Raw genomic sequence first — 23,138 nt, 5'->3', positions numbered from 1 at the left:
ACCTTTTATTTCATGATGTTTTTTTCAACTTGTTCAAATACCTACTATTTTTCCCAAAGGGAAAAAGGTCATGATCAATTGAGAGTTCTAGTGATTCCTATTATTTTCTCCGTGTTAAAAAATATCTATCTATATAGATGCCTATTTAGAGATAAAAATTTATCTCCTAAGAAATACTGAATCATCCGAGGAAAGGAATAAATCGTAGTAAATAAATTTGTAGATTATGGGCGATAAATAAAATCAGACTTTCCTCTTTGAAAAAAAAAAACTGTGCCGATAGTTATGATAATAGTTTAACATAAGTCCAAAATTTATACTAATTAATTTCAGGATTTATTTTGTAATATAAATAATTTGAATATAAAATAAATTACAAGATATTTTTTTCTAATGTTTTGATTTAGTTCACTGTCATAGTTATCGGTACAACTAAGAAAATTCATATCGTTTCTAAGTTTACTTATCACTTATTTCTCTTGATCAAAATAACACATAATCTTATTATCATAATAAATATACGATGTACTTCAAACATACATTATAAATTAGTGAAAGGCATTAATTAGCGGAAATAAATTATGAACGAATTTAAAACCGACACGAATTTTCTAGCTTATCTAATATTCTTGATGACAAATTTCGATCAAAAAATAATCGTTTAGTTCGTAAAATCGATAAAATAATTTTGAAAATGAAAATAAAATTCATTTTAATTGGTTACCTTCGAAATAGCCTGCGAAAATTGTTACATAGACAATTCCTTGCAGACTTCCTTCTTTGAATATGCAAATTGAATGGTAAACATTAAGTCACTTTAATGATCTATCTCTTCACTTTAGCATACGATGTTTCCTTAAGTATGGTCGGTTGGTATATATTCGTAACACCAAAGGGTATTTAAATGGTGCCAACGTGGCCATTGTAGTAATATCCCTTAGAGAGGGTAAAAGTTGTTGAAAATTCTATCTTGAATTAGGTTGACTTGGTGTAGTATACCTACTCTAATTCGGCTATTGAATTGTGATTTTGTTCAAGATAAAATAGGAAAAAAATATTAGTGTAAATACGCGAACATTGTTTCGAATTAAGCATACATTTTTTATAATCCTATTTAATGAACCCATTTGAGAAATAAGAAAAAAAAAACAAACATTTTATTGATTCGTAGATCAAGTTTGATGTTAAACGATCTTTTTGATAAAACTGAGTAATGTTTGCACGATAGATCATTTTATTGTCAAGGAATTAATCAAGCGTACAACGTACAACTGAAGGTTTGTTAAAATGATTGGCGTTCACTGACCGGAATTAAATTTTAAAATACTAAATATACCGAGTGTGTTTCTTTAAAAGATATAAGATATAAATATTTCAGATCCTGTTAGTTTTTTAACCCTTTCAGTATAAGCGTTCTGTCCTCTGTGACACTCGCGCTGTACATGGCAACTACACTATGTAACGAAAAATGCTGTTCTCTACGCGAGTTCATTGAAATGAAGTTTTTGATGATTAAATTATTAATTTTCAAAAGACATGATACACATACTTTCACTAGGAAAATTTACTCTAATAATTAACAATACACAAATGGTGAGTGAGTGAGCTAATAGAGTGAGGCACTATAGTGGTGCGTCGTTCAGAGAAATGACATTCGTGAAAGCCACTATAGTTGTGCGTCGTGCCTAAGAGGTTAATATTAAATCCACCGATACTTCATTCCTACCGTGAGCGGTCAAATGACTCCTTTAACCCCTTAAGTTGCACACTAGAGTTAACTCAAGCGGCGTTGTATTACGTTGAGCCAAAATTGTTCCTTAAGGGGTTAAACAGAAACATATATCTTAATATACAATGAAATTTTAGCCAATTGGATAGTGATATTTTCTTTTATTTAGAAATGAATATATAAGTACGTGTGGCGCTCGTACACATAGGTCATCAGATATATCCTGCATATTTAATACTTGTATTTTTTACCAATAAAAAGGTTTTTATTAAAACCTATATTTTAAAATTTTGTTTAAAAAACAAAATTTTAGGAAGTATCGATAGGAAAAGCAACGAGCTATTCATCAATATTTCCGTGAATTATGACGCCTTGAAATTAAACAGATCGCGTAATCGCAAATAACGATATCATCTTCCCTGTGAATATTTTATAACCAATAAAATAATAAATCACATTTCGTTACTGATTATATTTATTTTCACTTTTTTGGAATTTGGGAAATTGTAATTAATTCATCACAAATAACAATAGCTGAAATAAATAAAAAATTATTTATAAAATTAATAAGATCGGAAAATGTTTTAGTATATTGTTTGAACTAAGACACCCAGTAGATTTGTATCGTCAAAGGTACCAACATCTCTTTGATCAGTATGTTCCCATTTTCTATGTTCGTTGATTTCATTTGTCCTATTTTTCCGACCTCTTTTATCATCACATTCTGTGACTTCTCAATCTGATCTTCTCCCGTTTTATCTTTCTCATTTCTTCATCGCAAGAGTTTCATTAATGTAAGATCGATTTTATAAGATAACGCAATTATTACCTTTAATCATTTTCCTAGTTTATTTATCAATTTTTTGTAAATAATTTATCTCGAGAAAAAAATATTGTAGTAAAATATTAATTGAAATTTTCTGGTATCTTCGTCAACTAATTATAACTAACCTAACTAAAATATAATCATAATTTGAGTCCTCTGGTCGTCAGCCAAAAATGTCAAAAGCAAAGAAGATTTCTTACATCTGTCGTGTGCAAAAGATGAGAGATAACTATAAAATAACAGAAACAACGAGGGACATTTAGTATTTTCCTGGCATGACATTTACTGTACTTGAACATTATAATATTTTATAAAACATTTAATTGGTCAAAATATAAAACCTTAATAATATATATCTAATATATATATATTAGAGGTCACCAACACAATAACCACAATAATATTTTCTCTTCCTATTATATTTAAGAGTACGTTATATCTCGTTAGAATGCAAATAGCGGAGCAAGTATCTTAATCTATAGAATATCAAACCTTACGATAATTATCAGAGTACATACTATCACAATGAAATTCCATTTCTCTGTGACAATGCATTATCCTACATTTCTCTACTCTAATAATTGTCAGCTAATTCCAAAATAATGAATATTACCAACACGACGAAAATTCGTCTTCGTTGTAATACAATAAAATTTTTTAAATGTTAAAACGCTTGGAAAGATTTACAAGCGTTGAATAACATTGTTACAAGGAAATAGAAATAAGGAAGAAAAAAAAAGAAAAAAGAGAAGAATCTCATTGTATAAACGTAAATAGTAAATGCAGATGTTATTATTAGTAAAAAATCAAAATCATATTTTGAATTTTCATGAAAATTTCTTTTACATGCTAACGAAGCTATGTATATTAATGTTAAAATACAAGTGCTGAGGTTTCTTTTCGACATTTCGATGCTGAGTTTACTATGACAAGGTCGTAAAGTTTTAACCTTTTAAAATATGAATCACCTATTTACGTTCTATAAAAATCATGGTACATTATGTAATCTATGTATATTACGTTTACTCGCAACAACACTATTTTAATGTTTCTATTGTACATACTAAGTAAATCAGTGCAAATTCTTTTATCCATCCATGTGGAATTATAAATAACTTAACACTATCTCGAAACCATCATGGACATATTCGCCGTGGACGATTAACAAGCCAACCACTTTCCTTCTAGGTTTTTCCATCTCCTTCCTTTACTGCTATCGATTATCTAAACTATGTGTATGAAATTGCTAGAATATTCTATTATGGCAGATAATTTGATAACTAAGTAATTGCCAAATAATATTTGATTTATTTATTTAATTGTTTATTTTATATACCTATACGAAATTAATCATGACAATTCGATATTTACTTAATTTCATCGTTTAATAGTCTCGTCTGATTTAATAATTACAAATTAATTTATCGATATTTTTTCTTTCGTTTAATCTAATTTCGTTCCCCAATGTTGTGTGCAATTTATTGATTACACAAAATTTTTATACCCATTATCACCCTTAGTTTAAATATCGGAAAATAGTTCTAACAATTTTGAAAATATTTTATTCATTGTTAATTTGTATCAAGAGATTGATAATTGTTGGTTTTGAATCAAACATGTTTTTACACAGTTACGATCCAAATTCCAGTTATCAGGAAACTGATTACACATGATGAAACATTTCAATCGAAACATCTAAATATCTTCTGTTATTTATAGTTTTAATAACATACTTTATATATTAATGATGATATTTAATATTAATTATAACTATTATATTAAATAACCTTCCATATATTTTAATATGTTCAATTAATTAGAAGTAAATATTCATAATAATTCATAAGAATATTAATTTATCATAATAATAGACTCATTCTTTATTAATTCATTTCCTAAAGAAGTATTTGATGATGATTATGAGGAAAGAAATTCAAGAAGTTTAAACGTTGTTTAATCTGCTAATATTTGTCAATAAATCATTATATTAAAAGAGTGAGAAATAAAAAAAAATCGTATATGACTACGAAAGAAAGATTGAGATAAGGAGAAAGAGAGAGAGAGAGAGAGAGAGAGAGAGAGAGAGAGAGAGAGAGAAAAGAAAAAGAGAGAGAAAAAAAGAGAGAGAGAAATGAAAACAAGTATTCTTCATGAAAGTGGATGCATTAATCGAGTTCTCTGTTTAAAAAGACGAGTATATTTGAATAGTACTTAAAAATCTAACATAGGTGATAGGGAAATGGTAATTCATTTTACTCTTGTCTCCACGAAGCGTATAATTGCTGAAAGTAGCAAATAAAAGACGAAAATATTGAGAGAGAGAGAGAGAGAGAGAGAGAGAGAGAGAGAGAGAGAGATAAAGACATTGAAAGAAAGATAAAATAAAAATAGTGTAGGAAGTAAACAGGTTTTATCCGATACTCCTGCACGAGGACGTTCGATTGATCGAACGAGTAATTGGTCGTTCGTTTATGGGTCAGTCGGGTAAGCAAACATATAGGGTGAAACTGTTGGTACTGGTTCATAATAAAGGGGAAGAAGAATGAATTTGTATTGTCTTTTCTCTCTCTCTCTTTCCCTCTTTTACTTCTATTTTGTTTTTCTTTGATCGTGTATTAGTTCCTAGAAAACAATAATTTTTAACTATTTTATTTGAACACGTTTATGTTCAGTTTAAAACAAGTTAGATACCAATCGAGATAGTTGATATTAAATATTATAAATAATTGACGCAAAATCACAATTTGTTTTCATCTAAAATTTATCCATTTTTAGGAATATTCATGAAGACTTTATTTGTACGGAATACGATTATCTTATTTACGTAACTAATATTCTAGACTACAGACCCATGCTACAAAATCGATGGGTCATCAGATGCACCAGGAAACTTACATGGAAAGATGCAGGGGCATAAAATAATAACATTCAGCACTATGCCGTCACTTGTAAGCTGTCCAACTGAGTGCAGGTGAGAATTAAAAAGCACAGATTAACCGAGTACTTTTTTATCATACATTTTTGTACGGCATTCTTACCACCGATAGATCCATCGAAAATAATGAGAAAACACGTAGTGCAGTACAAAAATAGTAGGCCACAAAGTCGGAAAAAATTTTTGATTTTCCGGAAATTTTCTGGGTCTATTTGATCATTTGATTTTGTACGGTGTCGGTTCCATACAATTTCAATACCTATTCTAATTTATTATTTCGCAACGCCGTACAATCATGCGACAAGGGAGAAAAATCAAGGATTGCAACCCACCCCCTTTCAGTGGTCCGGGCAGGGGAGGGGGTGATTTGAAAAAGTACGGCATCAGTTTCGAAACATTATTTAGCACTCAAAAGTACTATTTAAAATAATGCTGTCTAAAAAGTATTGTTCATTTAAATGTATATCAATAATTAACTTAATTTAATCTTATATTTGATTTTTACAGCTGTAAAATCATTTGACTCTGTACGGCAACTTTTTTTTAACATGATATTGCTAAATATAATTGTTCTATATTATTGCCGTTCAAAAAAAGCTGTTCTAAAAAAAAATATAGAAAAAACAAAAAATGAAATTTTTTCAATTTTTGCAAAAGTTTAAATTATCGTACATTAATAAAATAAAGCAATTTTTTGAAATATTATTGTTGTTTTAAATAGTATTTGGGTAAATAAATGAAGAAAAAATGATGCCGTACATTTTAATGCAGACCATATTTTTTGGTAGATAAAAATAACACTAGCTTTTTAGGGGTACTTTATGGTCATCTGATACTATACCGCAATAACATATTTTTAAAGGGAACAATTAATAAAATGTAAAAATCATTATGCCGTCTATTTAAAGCGAAACAGTGTGAATATTATATCCAAAAAATAAAAACTATCAAACTCAGTATTAACATTTTTCTATAATTTTTGATGAAATATACTTCAAACATTGTTATAATTTGTTTATATAGGAGATATTAATAAAAAATAAAAAGTACTACAATTTTATTGAATAATTTCACATATGTTTAATGAGAAAACAATAAAATTGCTGACAGCTGATTTAAACTACACGATATTTATGTGGAAATATTTATATTTTTAATTTTATGACTTGCTTATTTATTATTGAAAGTAGAATTGAAAATAACTAGTATCGTTAAACTAAAAAGTTGTTATAAAGAATTTTTTTTTGTTATGGAATTTCCAGCAAGAAAAAATAAAAGTAAAGTCTATTGTTGTGTATTTGGTTGTACACGCATAGATTGTCGTGATGAAAAAAATTAAGTTTTTTTAAATTCCACCTCGTAAAAAACAATTTGGTTATCGAATAAACAAATTTGATGATAAAGAAATAATTGATAGACATATAGCTTGGGTACGAGCGCTAAAAACTGGAAAAAATACAACTCCCAGTATGAAAGTCTGTTCACTCCATTTTATTAAAGATGATTTTTTAGCTTCACGTGAGTATTTTCAACACTTATTTTTTCTGGTTATTATAAATTGTTAAATCAATAAATTTACTCATGCCTATATTGTTTTTGTGTATTGTTATAGCTATTGATTCAACTCGAACTTATTTTAAAAAAACAAGTATTCTTAGTCAAAATCTTCCTCTAGGATCATCCAAAGAATGTGCTTGTCTTGTAGATCAAATAGATTCTCCAGAAGAAAGAAGACGTAGAAGAACAATTGAATTAGTGACAGTTAATGATATTGCAATACTGCCACAACATGTTTACAAATACCACTTAAACTTATAAATACCACTTATGTAATATACACATACACATACATATACACAATAAGCGTATACATTTATTATAGTGTATGTATACTTCGCGTTCGTGCTACGCTCCTAAACACTATATGTACGTATTAAAAATGTAAATTAAAAAATAGACAAGTATTTTAACAAATAAAACATTCATTTAATAATTAATATTTATTATTTAATTAATATTAATTTTAAAGGAGAGTTTATTTTAGGAAGCAAACAACATAAAATGAAAATTATATATATTTCTTATTTTTATTACTTTTTTATGAATATGAACTATCAGATTTGTACGGCATTGATTTTTTTATAGACAATTGCATTAAATAAAAATAAACTATCTAAATGCCGTACAAAAAAATGTCGTACTAAATATCACCCAAAAGTACATTTTTTTACATGGATTTTTCGGGAGTTTTTTTTCCCCTACAGACCCTTGGACCCAAAAAAATGTACGGCATGTGGAAAAATGTTATCTATGCATAAAATACTTTCAAAATAAATTAATTTTATGTTGTTTCAAATCACCCCCCCCCCAGACCCATGGAAAAAGGTGGATTGCAACCCTCGATTTTTCTACCTTGTTGCATGATTTTTGTACGGCGTTGCAGAATAATCAATTAAAATAGGTATCGAAATTGTATGAAACCGACGCCGTACAAAATCAAATGATCAAATAGACCCAGAAAATTTCCGGAAAATCAAAAATTTTTTTCGACTTTGTGGCCTACTATTTTTGTACAGCACTACGTGTTTTCTCATTATTTTCGATGGATCTATCGGTGGTAAGAATGCCGTACAAAAATGTATGATAAAAAAGTACTCGGTTAATCTGTGCTTTTTAATTCTCACCTGCACTCAGTTGGACAGCTTACAAGTGACGGCATAGTGCTGAATGTTATTATTTTATGCCCCTGCATCTTTCCATATAAGTTTCCTGGTGCATCTGATGACCCATCGATTTTGTAGCATGGGCCTGTAGTCTATTCCTAAAAATAAAGGATATGAACTAGAATTACTGTATTTTTCAAGTACGTCAATGAGAATTGGATAACTGTAGCCGTCATTTACGTCAAAGTGTTACCGAATCATCGAATCACATTTTCATTTTAATTATAATTAATTTCTTCTTTTGACGCTATGCTAATTATTTATCTATTCATTATTAAACAAATTAGTACGAAGAAAATCGACAGAGGAAGAGAAGTAGAATCTAGTAGTTGATTGTAATAGTTTCTATGTTTATTAATGATTCTCTAGATTCTTGACCCCTTCGTGCATATACATCGATGATTCATCAACCTCATAACGGCGAAACCTTGTCTAGTAAAAAATGCGATAAAAACGTGATTCTTTGTGTATATATATAATAAGCATGCTCATAATGATAGCAATGCATAGGCATATTAGTTGAATCCTATTTATTTATAATTGTGATCTAAATTATTGTCAACAATATTTTGAAACTATTAAATTCGAAATGAAAAAAATTACTTATGTTAGTTTTAACGAGATATCGATCTAATGTTACAAACAATTTATTATCGCAATGAGATAAGATATCTTGTCTCGTTGCATATATATATATTTATCTCATTTACAATAAACTTTTTAATATTCTATAGAAGATAATAAACAAATGTTACGCGTAATACTTAAATGACTCTCATTTATCTCATATCGTTGAGAACTTTACGATGTAGAATATAAAAAAATTTGTTAACGCAACGAATTGATAACGCAATATTTCGTTCTTCCTTCGTGATATCTGATCTCTTGCCACTCCTAAAAAAAAAAAAAGAAAAAAAATAAATAAAAAGAAAATGAAAGAATAGATACATCGTCAAGATTTTGAACATTTTCTTTTTTTCTTTTCAAGCCCTCAAAATACAAAAGTTACTATCTCGAATATTTACCTAACGTCAACGTCTTACAATGTCCTTGTTAAGACAATAATATTACTACCTTGTTAGTTCCTTGTCCATTCTTTTTCCTCTACTATTTTGTCGTTATCATCCCATTTATTCTTTTTTTGCATACACTTTTTTCCTCGTCAGCTAAAAAACTATCCTTCACTTTTCACTTTTCCTATTTCTCATCGATTCGTTAACAAAAAAATAAATGAAATAAAAAAAGAAAGAAGGTTAAATGCGCCTAAAGCGACAGAAAAAATCAATCAATATTCCAATTAATTAAGAAATATGTTGCACGTGCGTTGTAATAATATTTCAACGATGTAATCGCTCGTTCTTTTTTCGGATTTAGTAATTAATACACGTCGTTTAATCTTTCTGAGAGATAAACTTGCGTATTTATATATTTAATATAGAATTAAGGGATCACAGAATTAAATGGAAAATCTATTGAGAACTAGTGGATGGGTGGGTTTAATCTTTCGTTTTTACAAATATTTTGTTTTTTTATATTATAAAATGATTATAAATGTTTTTATGACGTTTACCGGGAAAGATAAAATGATTGTAAAAAGAATTTTTATTTTTCCGTTTATTCTTACTACCGTTGGAATTGTCGTGGGCGTTGGCGTTGGCCCGTTTTCAAGGAGCATTTCTAAATTTATACAGTTCGAACGGGTACACTAAACTTTTTTCTGTCTTTTTATTTCCTTTTTCTACTTTTTCTTCTTCATCCGTACCTAACAAACTTTTAACTTTTAATCATTTCAATTTAAAAATTATTCCTTTCACGAAAATTGCATATTTTTCTCTTATAAATTCTGTGGATATGGTTTTAATTCGAACGAGCAAAAAATATATTTTTTTTTTATTTTTCCAAAGTTTTTTGATATTTTAACCAATTGAAAACTTTGTAAACAATTTAATAGAAGAAAATATTCTTCTCGCATGATTTTTTTTTATTCGAATCCTTGATACGATTTTATTATAAACGAACTAAAAATACTTTTTTCTTTTCTCTGATGCTTCTTCATCTGGTGATAAATGTAAAACTTCGTAATTATTAAAACAATAATGTTCTTTTTTCTCGTCGTTTCCAAGTAAATGTTATATCGCGTGTCGTTTAGAGCGGGATCTCGAATGGATCGATTAAAACGTAACACGCAAACCGTCGGAAGCTTCTACTGGTGTAATGAGTAACGTCTCGTGTAATGAAACCAAGTCTAAGAAATAATCGAAAAAATGGACAATTTTACAAAATCACGTCACACACACACACAAACTTTCACACATACTTTCTATTGTAACTTTTGCCACTAAAATTTCGAGTTCTTCGGATTGGCAAACAAGATTAACATGAAAGTTTCTTAATGTAACTTTGTAAAGTGAAAAAATAATGCGTGCGGTTTATATATAATATCGTTAGATAGAAATCACATGCTAGCAAATGGTATGAAGTCAGTTAGATTTGTTAGATAAATTTAATAGGCCACGTTAAAACGTTATTCAAACATTTTACCCGGAGTATTTCATAATAAACATTTCTATTCGTTTGATCCAAATCTCGTAAAATAAATGGTTTATATATAAATAATAATTTTACATTAATTAATGCATGATAAACACTAATATTAATTATAACTACTAATTCAATCAAAAGTAGTCTATAATACATTTAAAATATAAATATTATAATAATTTCTTCAATGCATCTAGCATATAAATGGGAATTTCATTTTATTTTATTAACTATAAAATTTGCATAGATTTATTTGTATAAAATCTTTTATTTGAATAATTTTAGACAATATTATAAAATTATCTGTATTTTCTGATAATAATAATAATAATAATAATAATAATATATCTATGTTTCCTATCAACTAAATTTTGCCCCAAAAGAAATTTATAGAACACGAGATAATATTTTAAAAAAGAAAAAAAGGAGATCACTCTTATTTTCTGGGGAAAAATCTTTAACATTATTGGATAGGAAAAATCAACTGCCTTCTCCAAATGGAGTCGTGTTAGAGAGGAAGCTGCAGTGGAGCAGATCGATGACCATGGCGCCTGCCGCAGCGTCCTCGGTCTGGAACCCCTTTGAACAAACCTCCTAACAGCCTTAACAATGTATATATGTATACATATATATAAGGGCCTGTACTTTCCACCAACGAGCTAACGTTTAACCAGCTTTCACATATTCTCATACTTGTAGTAATTATTGAAAACACAAACTATATCTTTCCAAACCAAAATTACACTAGCTATCTTTTATCTATGTATATACACGCTTTGCAGTAGATTGAAACTTTGACAATTTCATTTTCTCTCAAGTCTTTGTTCAATTCTATTGAATAAAAAAACAAAATCAATATTTATAAAAAGAGGAAATAGTTGGAATGATTGAATATATTTAAACCTTCTGCATGCCAAGTTTCTTTTCTGCGTTTGGTAAAAAAATTAGGTAACATGAAACTTGAATATTCAACGCATAAAGTGAGAGTTCCTTAGAATTGTTCTCTGTTACGCTTACTAGATTTTTGTTTCAAAACTATTCATATAGTGTGTTTGAGATGAAGAAAATTTATAAATAAATTATATACTTTAATTAGATATTTAATGAGTTTAATTTAAAAATGTTATTTATAACAATTGAATTGAGCATATATGAAAATAATTTACAAAAAATATTCGTCACTTAAAAATTGGTATACCTCTAACATGTCTAACAATCGGTCATCTTTGATTTTTACTGTTATTTAAATGTTTTTTAGTATCAGAATCAATTTAATACTTATTAAAGTAAGAATAATATAAAGAACATTTGTTTAAATTTCGATCTGATATTTTATTGGATTAAAATGTTTAATTCAAAGTCATTACTAGCCAAGAACGTTAAATCATATGTATTTTAGTTTTAACAATCCAAAATATTAATAAAGCACAATAATCTGTTCGATGTAATTTATTCTCTCCTTTTCTCTTTCTCTCCTCTTTCTTTCCATTTTATTTTTTATTAATAAATGTCTAAGATGAGCAAACAACCTTTGAACATCTCTTGCTTTTAGCGATCTATTTCGTCGGACTAGTCAACTATATTTGTCAAAATGATTACACTGAATGCATTTGAGAGAACTCGGAAAGGATAATGTTTCGCTTAAGGGAGTATTTACATTGTGGGTTAACATAATGTAATAACGTTGAAAAGAAGAAGTTACCTGTATGTTTCTAATTTTATAGAAAATCTGACCTAAATATTTTACTCGTATTTAAATATAAAAATATTTGTACTAAAAATTAATGTTTACCTGTCTCGTAAATGACAATATAAAAATTACAAAATTAAATTAATTAATTGCAATTTTAACAATTTGTTGAAATCTTTGTAACAAAACAAATATCGTTCAACGCATTTTTGTTTACTGAATTATTCAGATTTGAAATGCTTCAACCAGTTTATATCAGCGTTACAATAAAATAATGAAACAGATAAGAGCATCGAAGATTAAAACGCAGTATTTGATTGTCCGTAAATTTCGACCAATGAATGTTACGAATCAATTTCGAATGTAAATTCTTCAAAAGACCCAGTTAACCAAGTTTTGTAATAAAATGAGGAAAATGTACGCTATGGCCCGAATCAGACCAAGTAGACTTTCATAATTTTACCGATACAAAACTTTTATTCAAACGCAGAAATGTAACTTCCTTTTTTCCACTACTAAACTTTAATTTGAAGGTGTACGAAAGTCTTTCTGGATATTACTTCGAAGTAAAAGTTATTAAAACATTTCGCAATTAAAAGATCTTATGATGAAAGACGAACCTTTGAAGTCATCAGAATTCCTTCGAGTATTTTAATTCCTGCGAGTTTGAATTTCTTTCCTCTTCAAACTTAAAAAACCTCAACTTACTTTCTTGTGTATTATCTTTTTACACTATAACAAGAGAAATACAATAAAAATCAAAAAAAAAAAAAAATAAAAAAAAAAATAACTCATAAAACAGAAGTTGAAATTACAAGGAAAATAATATCAACATTTAGTGTACGTTTACTGCGAAAATTTTCTTCTCTATATTTTCTTTTCCAAACTATTTCGAACATAACAGTAATGTTTGTCCTACTTTCCAAAGAAATAAGGTAAGTATGATAATATTCTATACGAATCTACTATCTCTATCTCTCTCTTTCTCTCTCTCTCTTTCTTTCTCCTATTCTTTCTTTATATTTCAAAATTCAAGACACAAATTCGAAACTTGTTGACAACTATAGCAATATAATAAATAAGGAAAAATAAATATTTTTATCATAATCATAGTACAACGAGAGTTATTAAATTTTCGAGACAAGAATACTACTTGTGTGCATCATATACACGTAGAAAATGAAACTTGATATTAAATAATGTATTTCGTAAGTAGATCATGTTAACAGAATTATTAAGGGTTCATTCTGGTTTATCATTTTGAAAAAATAAATTTTTTTTTGCATTTTTCGAAAGTAGACATATGTAGAATTATCATACAAAAATTTTAGAACGATCCGAGCAGTCTAAGTACATTATTTTGCGACCCAAACACATAGAGATATTACAGATAGAGGAGACAAACCATCTGCGATGGTGTAAGTGGAAATGTCTCTGCATGAATATAGCAGCAAAAAACAAAAGGTTGATATTGACCTGACAAAAACAGAATTACTTGAAAGATGTTTAGGTAGCCACACATTTAAAATAATAATGAGTGCTTCAACAAATGCGTTTGGGCTATGGTGCCTAAACACCTATTTAATGGTAAAAAAATTGTTGAAATAGCTTTTAAATTGGCAGCTTGTATATTCAACGAAGGTTTTGATCCAATACTGAAAATAATGCACGTTTTGGAGATAAAACTTGGCCCTATCGCAGTCAATTACGCTAGTAACCGCGGCAACACGCGCGTGCGCTCAGCCAATTGTTTGAGCGGAGAAGCTTTGATAGAGGCCAGGACACAACGAAAAAAGGCTAGAGTGGAAGAAAATGAGTATTTTGAAGAAGCAGTAGGCATACTATATGGTGCAGGCATCGCAGAATAAGGTAAAGTCAGACTTTTTAAAAATTTGTTAAAAGAAACTTTAAACGTGTTCTTCTCGAAACAACGTTTTTTCGGTTGGCGGGCATGATATCTCCGAAACTGCTCAACCGATCCTTCTGAAATTTTAACCACATACTCTACACATGAATGGCTATCTCGCATGCTACAACCAAGTCAAAATATTAATTTTTACTATTTTTTTTTTACAAAAAACTGCAAAAAAAATCAACGATTTTTTTCTTTTTCGAAAAATGACCGTCATTTTGTTTTGTTTTCATAAAAATTGATAGTTTTAGCATACCCGATAGCCATTGTCATACTGAATTTAAAACCGTTTAATTTTTTTGTTTTAGATCACCCGTTCTCAAATTTCGATGCCCGCCAACAGCATACCTACTTTTGACGGGTTCACGTTTGTCAGCCATTTTGAATGTCAAAAAACGTTAAAAACAATAAAAAAAATTTATTTTCTTGTACTTCTGGAGTGTATTTATCATACCCAACAACTTTCATATGTATATGTATCCTACAAAGTCTAAAAAAAAATCGTGAAAATAGCCTTTTTTTCGGCGTATAAACCAGAATGAACCCTTAAATGACATTCGTCTCAATGATAAAATTAAACAATTAAATAGTGTTAACATTTAGTTTAATATTTCACGTATTTCGAATTTTTCCAAATTTGTATGCAATTCGTTAGAAAAGTCAACTTGGACGTCATCATAGTACTATTTTATTGTTTTTTGTTTTTATTTTTCTTCTTTTTCTTCGTTCTATTTTAGTTAGTAGAACAAAATCCATGATAAATGGCGGTCAGTTTTAAGGATTCTCTCCTTTTATAACTTTGTGGGTTATAGCGCATCGTTCCGAATTCACTCAGAAGGAGAGAAATTCAAGCTCTGTGCCAGAAACAAGATGGTTCAGCCTCGTAAAGTTGAATTTTCTCTTTTTCTTTTTCCTTTCCTTGCTTCCCATCCCCATTCCCATCCCCATCCTTATTCTCTTTTTTCTTTCCATCGACACACATTTTTCTTGACCGTGTAAGGAAGACGTATTATTTCCTCTCTAATTGTAAGTTTATCGATTTATTTGATTACTATGATACAATTTTCGAACGTGTTTTCTTTTAAACGGTTATCAAAGGACATGTTTGTGCTTTTAAAATGTACTCGTGTTACAAAACTCCGACGTATGTTACGAATTATAATTGAGAGAAAGTATCAATATATTTAATATTCCAAACGAATAGGTGAATTTTAAATAATATTAACCTATCCAAAAATAAAATACACATAGAACCATTAGAAACATTTCAAGTAAAATCGTAAAGGCATCTTTGTGTTAATTAAGAGAAGTAATTAGGACACTAGGTTACGCTCAACTCATTACTCATGCATTTTGAATTTGGAAACACGTTGTATAACCTTATAACGTTTTTATCATTTATTTTTATTATCTTCTTAAATATTCTTATAGCGTATATGTTAATTATTTTTTTTTACGATGACTACGATATTTTATGTAAATGATTAAATAATTAAATACTATGTAACTGGAAATATATGAATTATTTCGTATTATTAAAGTACAAGTATATGTAAAAATTATTGAGAAAACAAAATATTAGCTATGACGATTTATGTGTAAAATCATCGTTGGGGTCATTGACTTCGAAGAAACATAATAGTGAATGGACTAGTATATCAATGTAAAATACGTCATAATTTGCCTTACGTGTCTCTACAAACGTGAAGCGAGATATTATTCGAAAAACTTGGAATAACTTTACTCCATTGCGTTTACTATATTTGTATATGAGGTATTCGTGCTATGATGTCATAACGTTGAAAGATAAATATCTTCTATTTACTTTTTCTTCTCTTCTTGTATTTTTTTCCTCCTGTCATTACAGAGAGTAAGAAAGATATTTTATACCTTGCAATGCTTCGGTATACTTCGAATTTTCATTGATGTAGAAATCGAGAGAAGTTTCTGCATAGACGCAATACAGATCTTTAGTCTCGATCAACCGCACGGTTGCTTTTGATGAATCACTAACGTCTCACTTGACGTGAATTTAACGTGATCTCGTAAAATGTATCTTCAAATTATGCATTCGCTCGAGCTACCTTGTAATATGCTTGAACTAATCTCCAACATGTTGCTCTCTCTTTCTCTTTATGAAAAATTCCCTTCTCTTTAAAACAATAAAATCGTAAATGCTAATAAATAAAATTTATCTACGCGTATAACAAGTTTTGTTTGTTTTAATTTTTTTACGCTTGTTTTCTTAGTTACTTTTAATTTAATTAATTAATAAATTTAAATCAACTTTACTGAGTTTTTAATTGTTTTAGTATCGTTGAATTTAATTGTACAGGCGACCCTCGACTTTCGCATAATTCGTTATTTCGCACATTTTTAAAGATTCAACTGTTTAATCCTCTGCGATCAGATTTCCCCTCTCAAGGGACATCAGACTAGACATCAGATGACAATGTTGTTCGGATAAAGAGAACAAAACAGGTTGTCTTGCATAAGGGCGTGCGTCAACGTGTTGTGTGTTTTGCTAATTTAGATAAATACTTTAAAACACAGTTATTGGTGCATATTTTTTTACATCCCTGTACTTTCGAACATTCAACATTAGCACACATTTTCAGGAACCAATTATGTGCGAAAGTCGAGGGCCTACTGTAATTCAAATTAATCGTGGAAATAAAACCAAATGCGTATTATATTATTTACAAGTTTAAATTAAGACATTAAAGGGCACAAAATTTATGAAATATAACATAAAAACAACTAACAACAAGAAAAACTTAAAAAGAAATTCGTGATAAAAATGACTATAATAATTTGTGGGCTATTATTGAAAAAAATTCACGTAAAACAACTCAATGGTTACAAAAGAGAATTCAATGTTGATCATTAAAATTATTTGACATTTAAATACAATAATTTTTTTGAATTCGATACATAAAAACCGCAATTATTTTTCCGTCAAATCTAATATTTATGAAAATAATTTTTTAACTTTATATTATTTCTAAGATCATTGTATAACATCAGATATGGGTATAAAACTTTTTAGTTATATTATTTAACACTTACAATTAGTCTGCCTACAATCCCGCTACTAATGACACTAATAATATTCATTCAATACTTTTGTTGCATTCAGTTACGCATCATGTAATCGTTTCAAATAGAATCAGATAATTATTGTCGTGTATTTCTCGCAAATCGTGATAAACACGTACAAATGGTACCTTATATCAAATGCATATGCAACTGACTTCTCTTAGTCATTGTTTTGAATTTTTTAATCCTTTAATTAAATCAAAAGTTCATAAAAATTTTTTTGAATATTTCATAGAATATTTACTTGAGCGAAACATTTCTTCTATGCAATTTCATCTTGCTTACTAGCGCGTTCTGGCATTCAGCCTTTTGAAAAAAGAACTACGAATTCCTTTGAACGTTCATCAGACATGAAATAAAGCCAACTAAAGCATTCTATTATTATTAATAGTAGGGTGCACAAAGAACCTACTTGGAAATTATCGATTAGCTTAATTAAACGCTTAAACTGAATATTAACAATGAATAACGCTATTTCACTTGATTAAAATAGAAATAAAGATATTGTAGATAGATAAATAGTAGGCTATTTGGGAAGTAATCTTGTTTGATAAAATGTAGATAAAAAATAAAAGAAAAAAAATGGTATGTGTGTGTAGGAGTGAGTGAGTGAGAGAGAGAGAGAGAGAGAGAGAGAGAAAGAGAGAGAGAGAAAGAGAGATACATTGTATTTTAAATTTAATACCAGTCCTAATAATCTAACATTTAGTCGAGTACTTATTAGTCTTCATGTGCAATTCATACACTCACGTGTTACTCTTATACTAAAATTATCACGTGAAAAAGAGAGAGTAATGATAAAAAAAGAAAACAGAAAAGTAAACGCTAGTAAAGAAGTGCAGTTTGTAATTTATTTCACGTTGAAATATTAAAATGCATGTTATACGTGATCTAACATTACTTACATATGCGTGGTAAGTATATTTTCTTAATGGAATCATAAATTTATTTATTCCTATGCGCTTAGTTCTTTTTTTTATGTATACTATAATATTTATTTTCTTTTTTGCTTATTTCTTTTTATCTCAGGCTCGAATATAAAAGTTTTAATGAACCTATGCTGAAGGAATTTGTATTAAATAAACGACAAAGAAAAGAAGAATTGTTAGTTCCTGCTTGTTCTTCGATTGATATTCGTTTCTTAAATGAAAAATTGATATTCGTTTAGTTCGTGAAAAACTTTTCTTGAGAAAGTAACTGAAAAGTGAGATTAAAAATACCGAATTATTTTCTGCTCCTCTTCTATCCAAGAACATCCGAATATTTATAAATGTCGTGACTCGTAGACGACACGAAAACCAATATATATATATCTTGACATTTAACCGAGTGATCTGGATAAGCTAGTTGATTTTATGTTAATATCTTCGATTTATAGGAATGAACTATTAAAATTGCTCTTAAGATTTCACATATAATAGGTATAATAATCATGAATTAAATTAAAAGAAAAAAATGATTGATCAGTTCGTTTAAAGAAAATTACAAGAATAATAAAATGATACTATAGATAATTTATTTTGTCGTTCCATTTTGCATCGTTGTTAAATTTATAATATAATAATCATTGTAAAATTAGCAATATATGTTTCTTTTTATTAAAACAAAACAAAAATATAAAAGAACTAATTGTGTTTCATTTGTACAAAAATATGAGTTTTGTTCAAATTGAAATTTAGCTAATAATGTATATAATTTTTAAATAATAATATTTACAATAAATAAATTATCTAAAGTAAAAAAAGATATTCAATTCAAGGGAATAAAAACTATAATGCATTTTTCAATTCTTATTTGATGCTTCCCAATTACTTTAAAAATAGATTGCGTACGATAATGCACAATCATAACATTTAACAACGCTTTTAGAATTTGATAATGTCACGAGCTTTCGCAGGTCAATAATCTTATTAGTCACACACCATCACATATAAACAGACACATAGACTCAAATCAAGTTTTCACGTTTACCCAAATTCTCGAACATGATTTTTAACACGTTTTATTTAATCAATATATATATATTACTAAAAATGATTTATTCATTTACATAATACTATTGTCTAATTATCTAGAAAAACAAAACGATCAAATTCAATGAATATATTAAATTAAATACCAAGAATTGTACACAACCTATAAAACGCATATTTAAATATATGTAATATAAATGCATATACGTAGGTTGAAACTTAAATAATGGCAGCTATTTATTCACAACCGATACAAAAGAGTTACATGTTTGCTCCTGTTACTGTCCTTCAAAATAGTCACCAGCGTTGTGTAGAACCCGTTGCCAGCGATGTGGAAGGCTTAGTATACTGTTAGCAGAGCCTGCTCTGTTGATAGTACGAATGGAGCGGTCTACTGCCTGTCGAATCTCTGGAACAGTTCTGAAACGAATGCCACGATGGGTTCCGCATGAATTGACAGAAATGCAGAAATGGATGCGTTACGAAGCTGCTCAGACGCACTTGGAGCGTTATGAGCGCGAAGGAGAGGTTTTCTTACGCTGTATCGTAACACTAGATGAGACATGGCAGTAGACCGCGTGACTACTTTAAAGGACAGTAACAGGAGCAAACATATTACTCTTTTGTATCGGTTGTGAATAAATAGTTGCCACTATTTAAGTTCCAACCTACGTAGATTACCAATTATGTATAAGTATGAATAAAATTATTATCTGATTACGTAGAAAAATGAAGCGATAAAATTCTATGAATACATTCTATGAAATAATAAAACTTTTTCACGCCCTATTTTACACATATATGAATACATGTAATAGAGATATACATATACTAAAAATTACATGTATTAGTACGAATAATATTATTATCTAATTATCTAAATAAACGAAACAATGAAATTCAACGAAATATCTACATTTTATGAAATAATAAGACTCCACTTTTCAGTTTTATTTTCAAACATACTCAACTTAGCGTCCTTACTGAGGTCAACATTGAAACGTCATCTATCAACCCTAGGTTATCGCAATTATTAGTCTCTATGGGAATTACCATTAATGTGCTAATGAGAATATAATCTAAAATATAACCAGCATATTTGATATCTTGTAAATACATTGCTTTTACCTCCTTCATAGAAAATAATCTCTCGTTCTAATATTTTATTTTTCTATTACTCATTTATAAAATTTAAAAATAAAAGTAAATTTTTAGGAATCAAATGCATTTGTATTTACTATTCGTTGTAGCTAGTTATTATTTTAATACTAGTTGATGCATCGTCATTGTTTGAATTACGACAATAGAAACACATTTAATCCGTTCAGTGCTACTGATAAATGAATTATATGAAGAATATTATTATCTTAGATAATATACAGTACGTTATCTTATATAATATACAAGTATACATACAATGTTATTTCCCTTATAATTAATTCTATCGAAAATCTTCACATAGTCTCTTCTGAAAACTATTACGAACTTTCCAATTATTTTAACCACACTTCATTGCTTGTAAGAATCGTAAGCAACTGATAAAATATAATATTATTAGTAAAAAACATTTCTGAGATTCAAAAATCAATATTTATATTCTTCTTTATTGTAACGCATATTAAAATTTTGTAGAAGATTTTAAAAATTAATTACTTCTTTTCTAAAAATTTTATACCATTTTGTTTTTATATTATAAAAATACTTTTATATACTCGCAGTTGTATGTATTGGAAACAAAATAAGCGATTAAGATTTTAGATAATAATTATAAATTTTTTAAATCATCTAAAAACTTTTCATCCATCGAAAAATTCGATGAATCCTAATTGTAAATTTGATATACATAATTGTGTATTACTTTTATAAAGATATTTATCAGTATGAGAAATCATTTCTTTTCTCTCGATTGTTATTGATAATACAGACGTCGGAAAAAAAGGTAAATAAACACGATCTTTACTTTCTTGAAGTTTTCATTGTTTTATGACATATTAGTTTCATATACGTATGTAATATCTCCTTTCTTTCGAATCGTAATAAAGAATAGAAACAAAAAGATACGAAAATTTATGAAAAGAAAAATCTCTAATTAGATTTTATCCGTAAAGAAATAAACGCTTTAATAAAATGCTCACTTTTGTACTCGCTCAGGATTTCGCTAATTAACTTGTTTTCTCTCATATATTGGTTTTTACAAAAAAATTTTCATCTAATGCATACTGAACCTGCATGTTCGAACAACTTCACATGCTTTCAATGCTTAAAATTCCATAAGAGAGAGAGAGAGAGAGAGAGAGAGAGAGAGAGAGAGAGAGAGAGAGAGAAAGAAAAGGACAAAAATAACGGGAAAAGAAAAAATATTCCAGGACCATAAAAAAGAATGTACTGAGTGTTTCCCTTGGAACACGTACAATTACAAAAATCACGACATTACTACAATTAATTTGCATACAATGTTAAATAATTAATAAACATAAACTTAAATAATAATATTAATTATTACTATAATAATATTAATATAATACGTAATTTACGAGTGTAAGTAAATAAACATACTCGATAGGTATGGAAGATACGTTTATTTACAATTTACTTACCGACATTTGAACGAATCAATTAATTATATAATTTTATTTTGTAAATTAATGTATACATTTAATTATATATAAATATAACAAATTAAACAATACATTTTATTTTCAAAAAATGTTTATATTTTAATTATGAATTTAAATTAAATCTACGTAAAGAAATATGTATAGTACTATATAATAAAGTTATGGTTGGTATGTATCGTGAAACAATGAAAGAAATAGAAAAAAGAAAGAAAAAGAGAGTGAGAGAGAAAGAAATAGAATAGAGGGAGTAGTCGGTGCTGCATTGGATCTATCCTTTGTCCTTTGTCTAACGCACACTAAATTCCGCATCATTCTATCTCTCTCACTGAGGCCGATCTTTCGAAATCGTGTATATTCGTGACAGATCGGTTGGTAATAAAACCGGCTTACTTTAAATGCTCGTAAGTTATAACGCTTAACAAAACAAGGTAAGTAAACACATGCATAAATTCATATATATATATAACATATATATGAATATATATATGTATATATACGAATATGTAAATGACTTACGTTTTGGAAATTACGTGATGTAACTAACGCCGAGGAGGCGGTGAAAACGCGTGTCGAAACGTCGTACCATCTTGTAAGGAACATTACACGACAGGAGACTGCTGATGCCATTTCAATTTATTTATGTGTGCTGTATGTGTTATGCTGTTTGCGCGTGTGTTTAAACGTTGATATTTTCTTCCTTTTACTTGTTCATCCCAACCAACCTCTCTTCACCTATCCAATTTCCTGTTTCCCCGTTAACAAGAAAATAGAAAATAAAAGGACAATCGTTGATGGCTCTGAAGAAAAGGACTAATTATATTAAAGTAAGTACCTTTCCCTTTTTTTTGTTGGCGGGCGAACACTCTTCACACACATGAATAACCTCACGCGACTATATACCCACGAATAATCATCCATACACGATGACGACGACGTACAGACTAATCATCGTCGGTCACGGCCGGCATCCTTCGTGCCCTTCCGCGCCGGCTCGCCCAGTGCCACTCTACTGTACTATAGCTCGACCAATCACCAATCACTTTTTACCGAACATTCACGAATCACTCGCGCTTTTATGAGTTTTAAATACTT

General features: G+C 28.7%; 1 protein-coding gene across 4 annotated transcripts in view; it reads right to left on the bottom strand.

Moving 5' to 3' along the window:
* The window catches only part of MCU (mitochondrial calcium uniporter), a 65,165-nt gene extending 42,136 nt beyond the window's left edge, over nt 1-23,029 (bottom strand). For 2 of the 4 annotated variants that reach the window (XM_089170163.1, XM_089170164.1), the window contains exon 1: nt 22,563-22,703. In XM_089170163.1, coding sequence (XP_089026289.1) covers nt 22,563-22,673 — 111 coding nt within the window. In that variant the 5' untranslated portion in view covers nt 22,674-22,703. Of the gene's footprint in view, nt 1-8,174; nt 8,312-22,562; nt 22,849-22,878 lie in introns of those variants that run through there. The other 2 variants (XM_089170165.1, XM_089170166.1) reach the window with 2 other exon arrangements.
* Nucleotides 23,030-23,138: the final 109 nt, after the last annotated feature.

Source organism: Polistes dominula, unplaced genomic scaffold, assembly GCF_049000335.1.
Source record: "Polistes dominula isolate Pdom_NZ unplaced genomic scaffold, Pdom_raw_medaka contig_15, whole genome shotgun sequence".
NCBI classification, from domain to species: Eukaryota; Metazoa; Arthropoda; class Insecta; order Hymenoptera; family Vespidae; genus Polistes; species Polistes dominula.
This window is presented reverse-complemented; position numbering and strand designations above follow the sequence as displayed.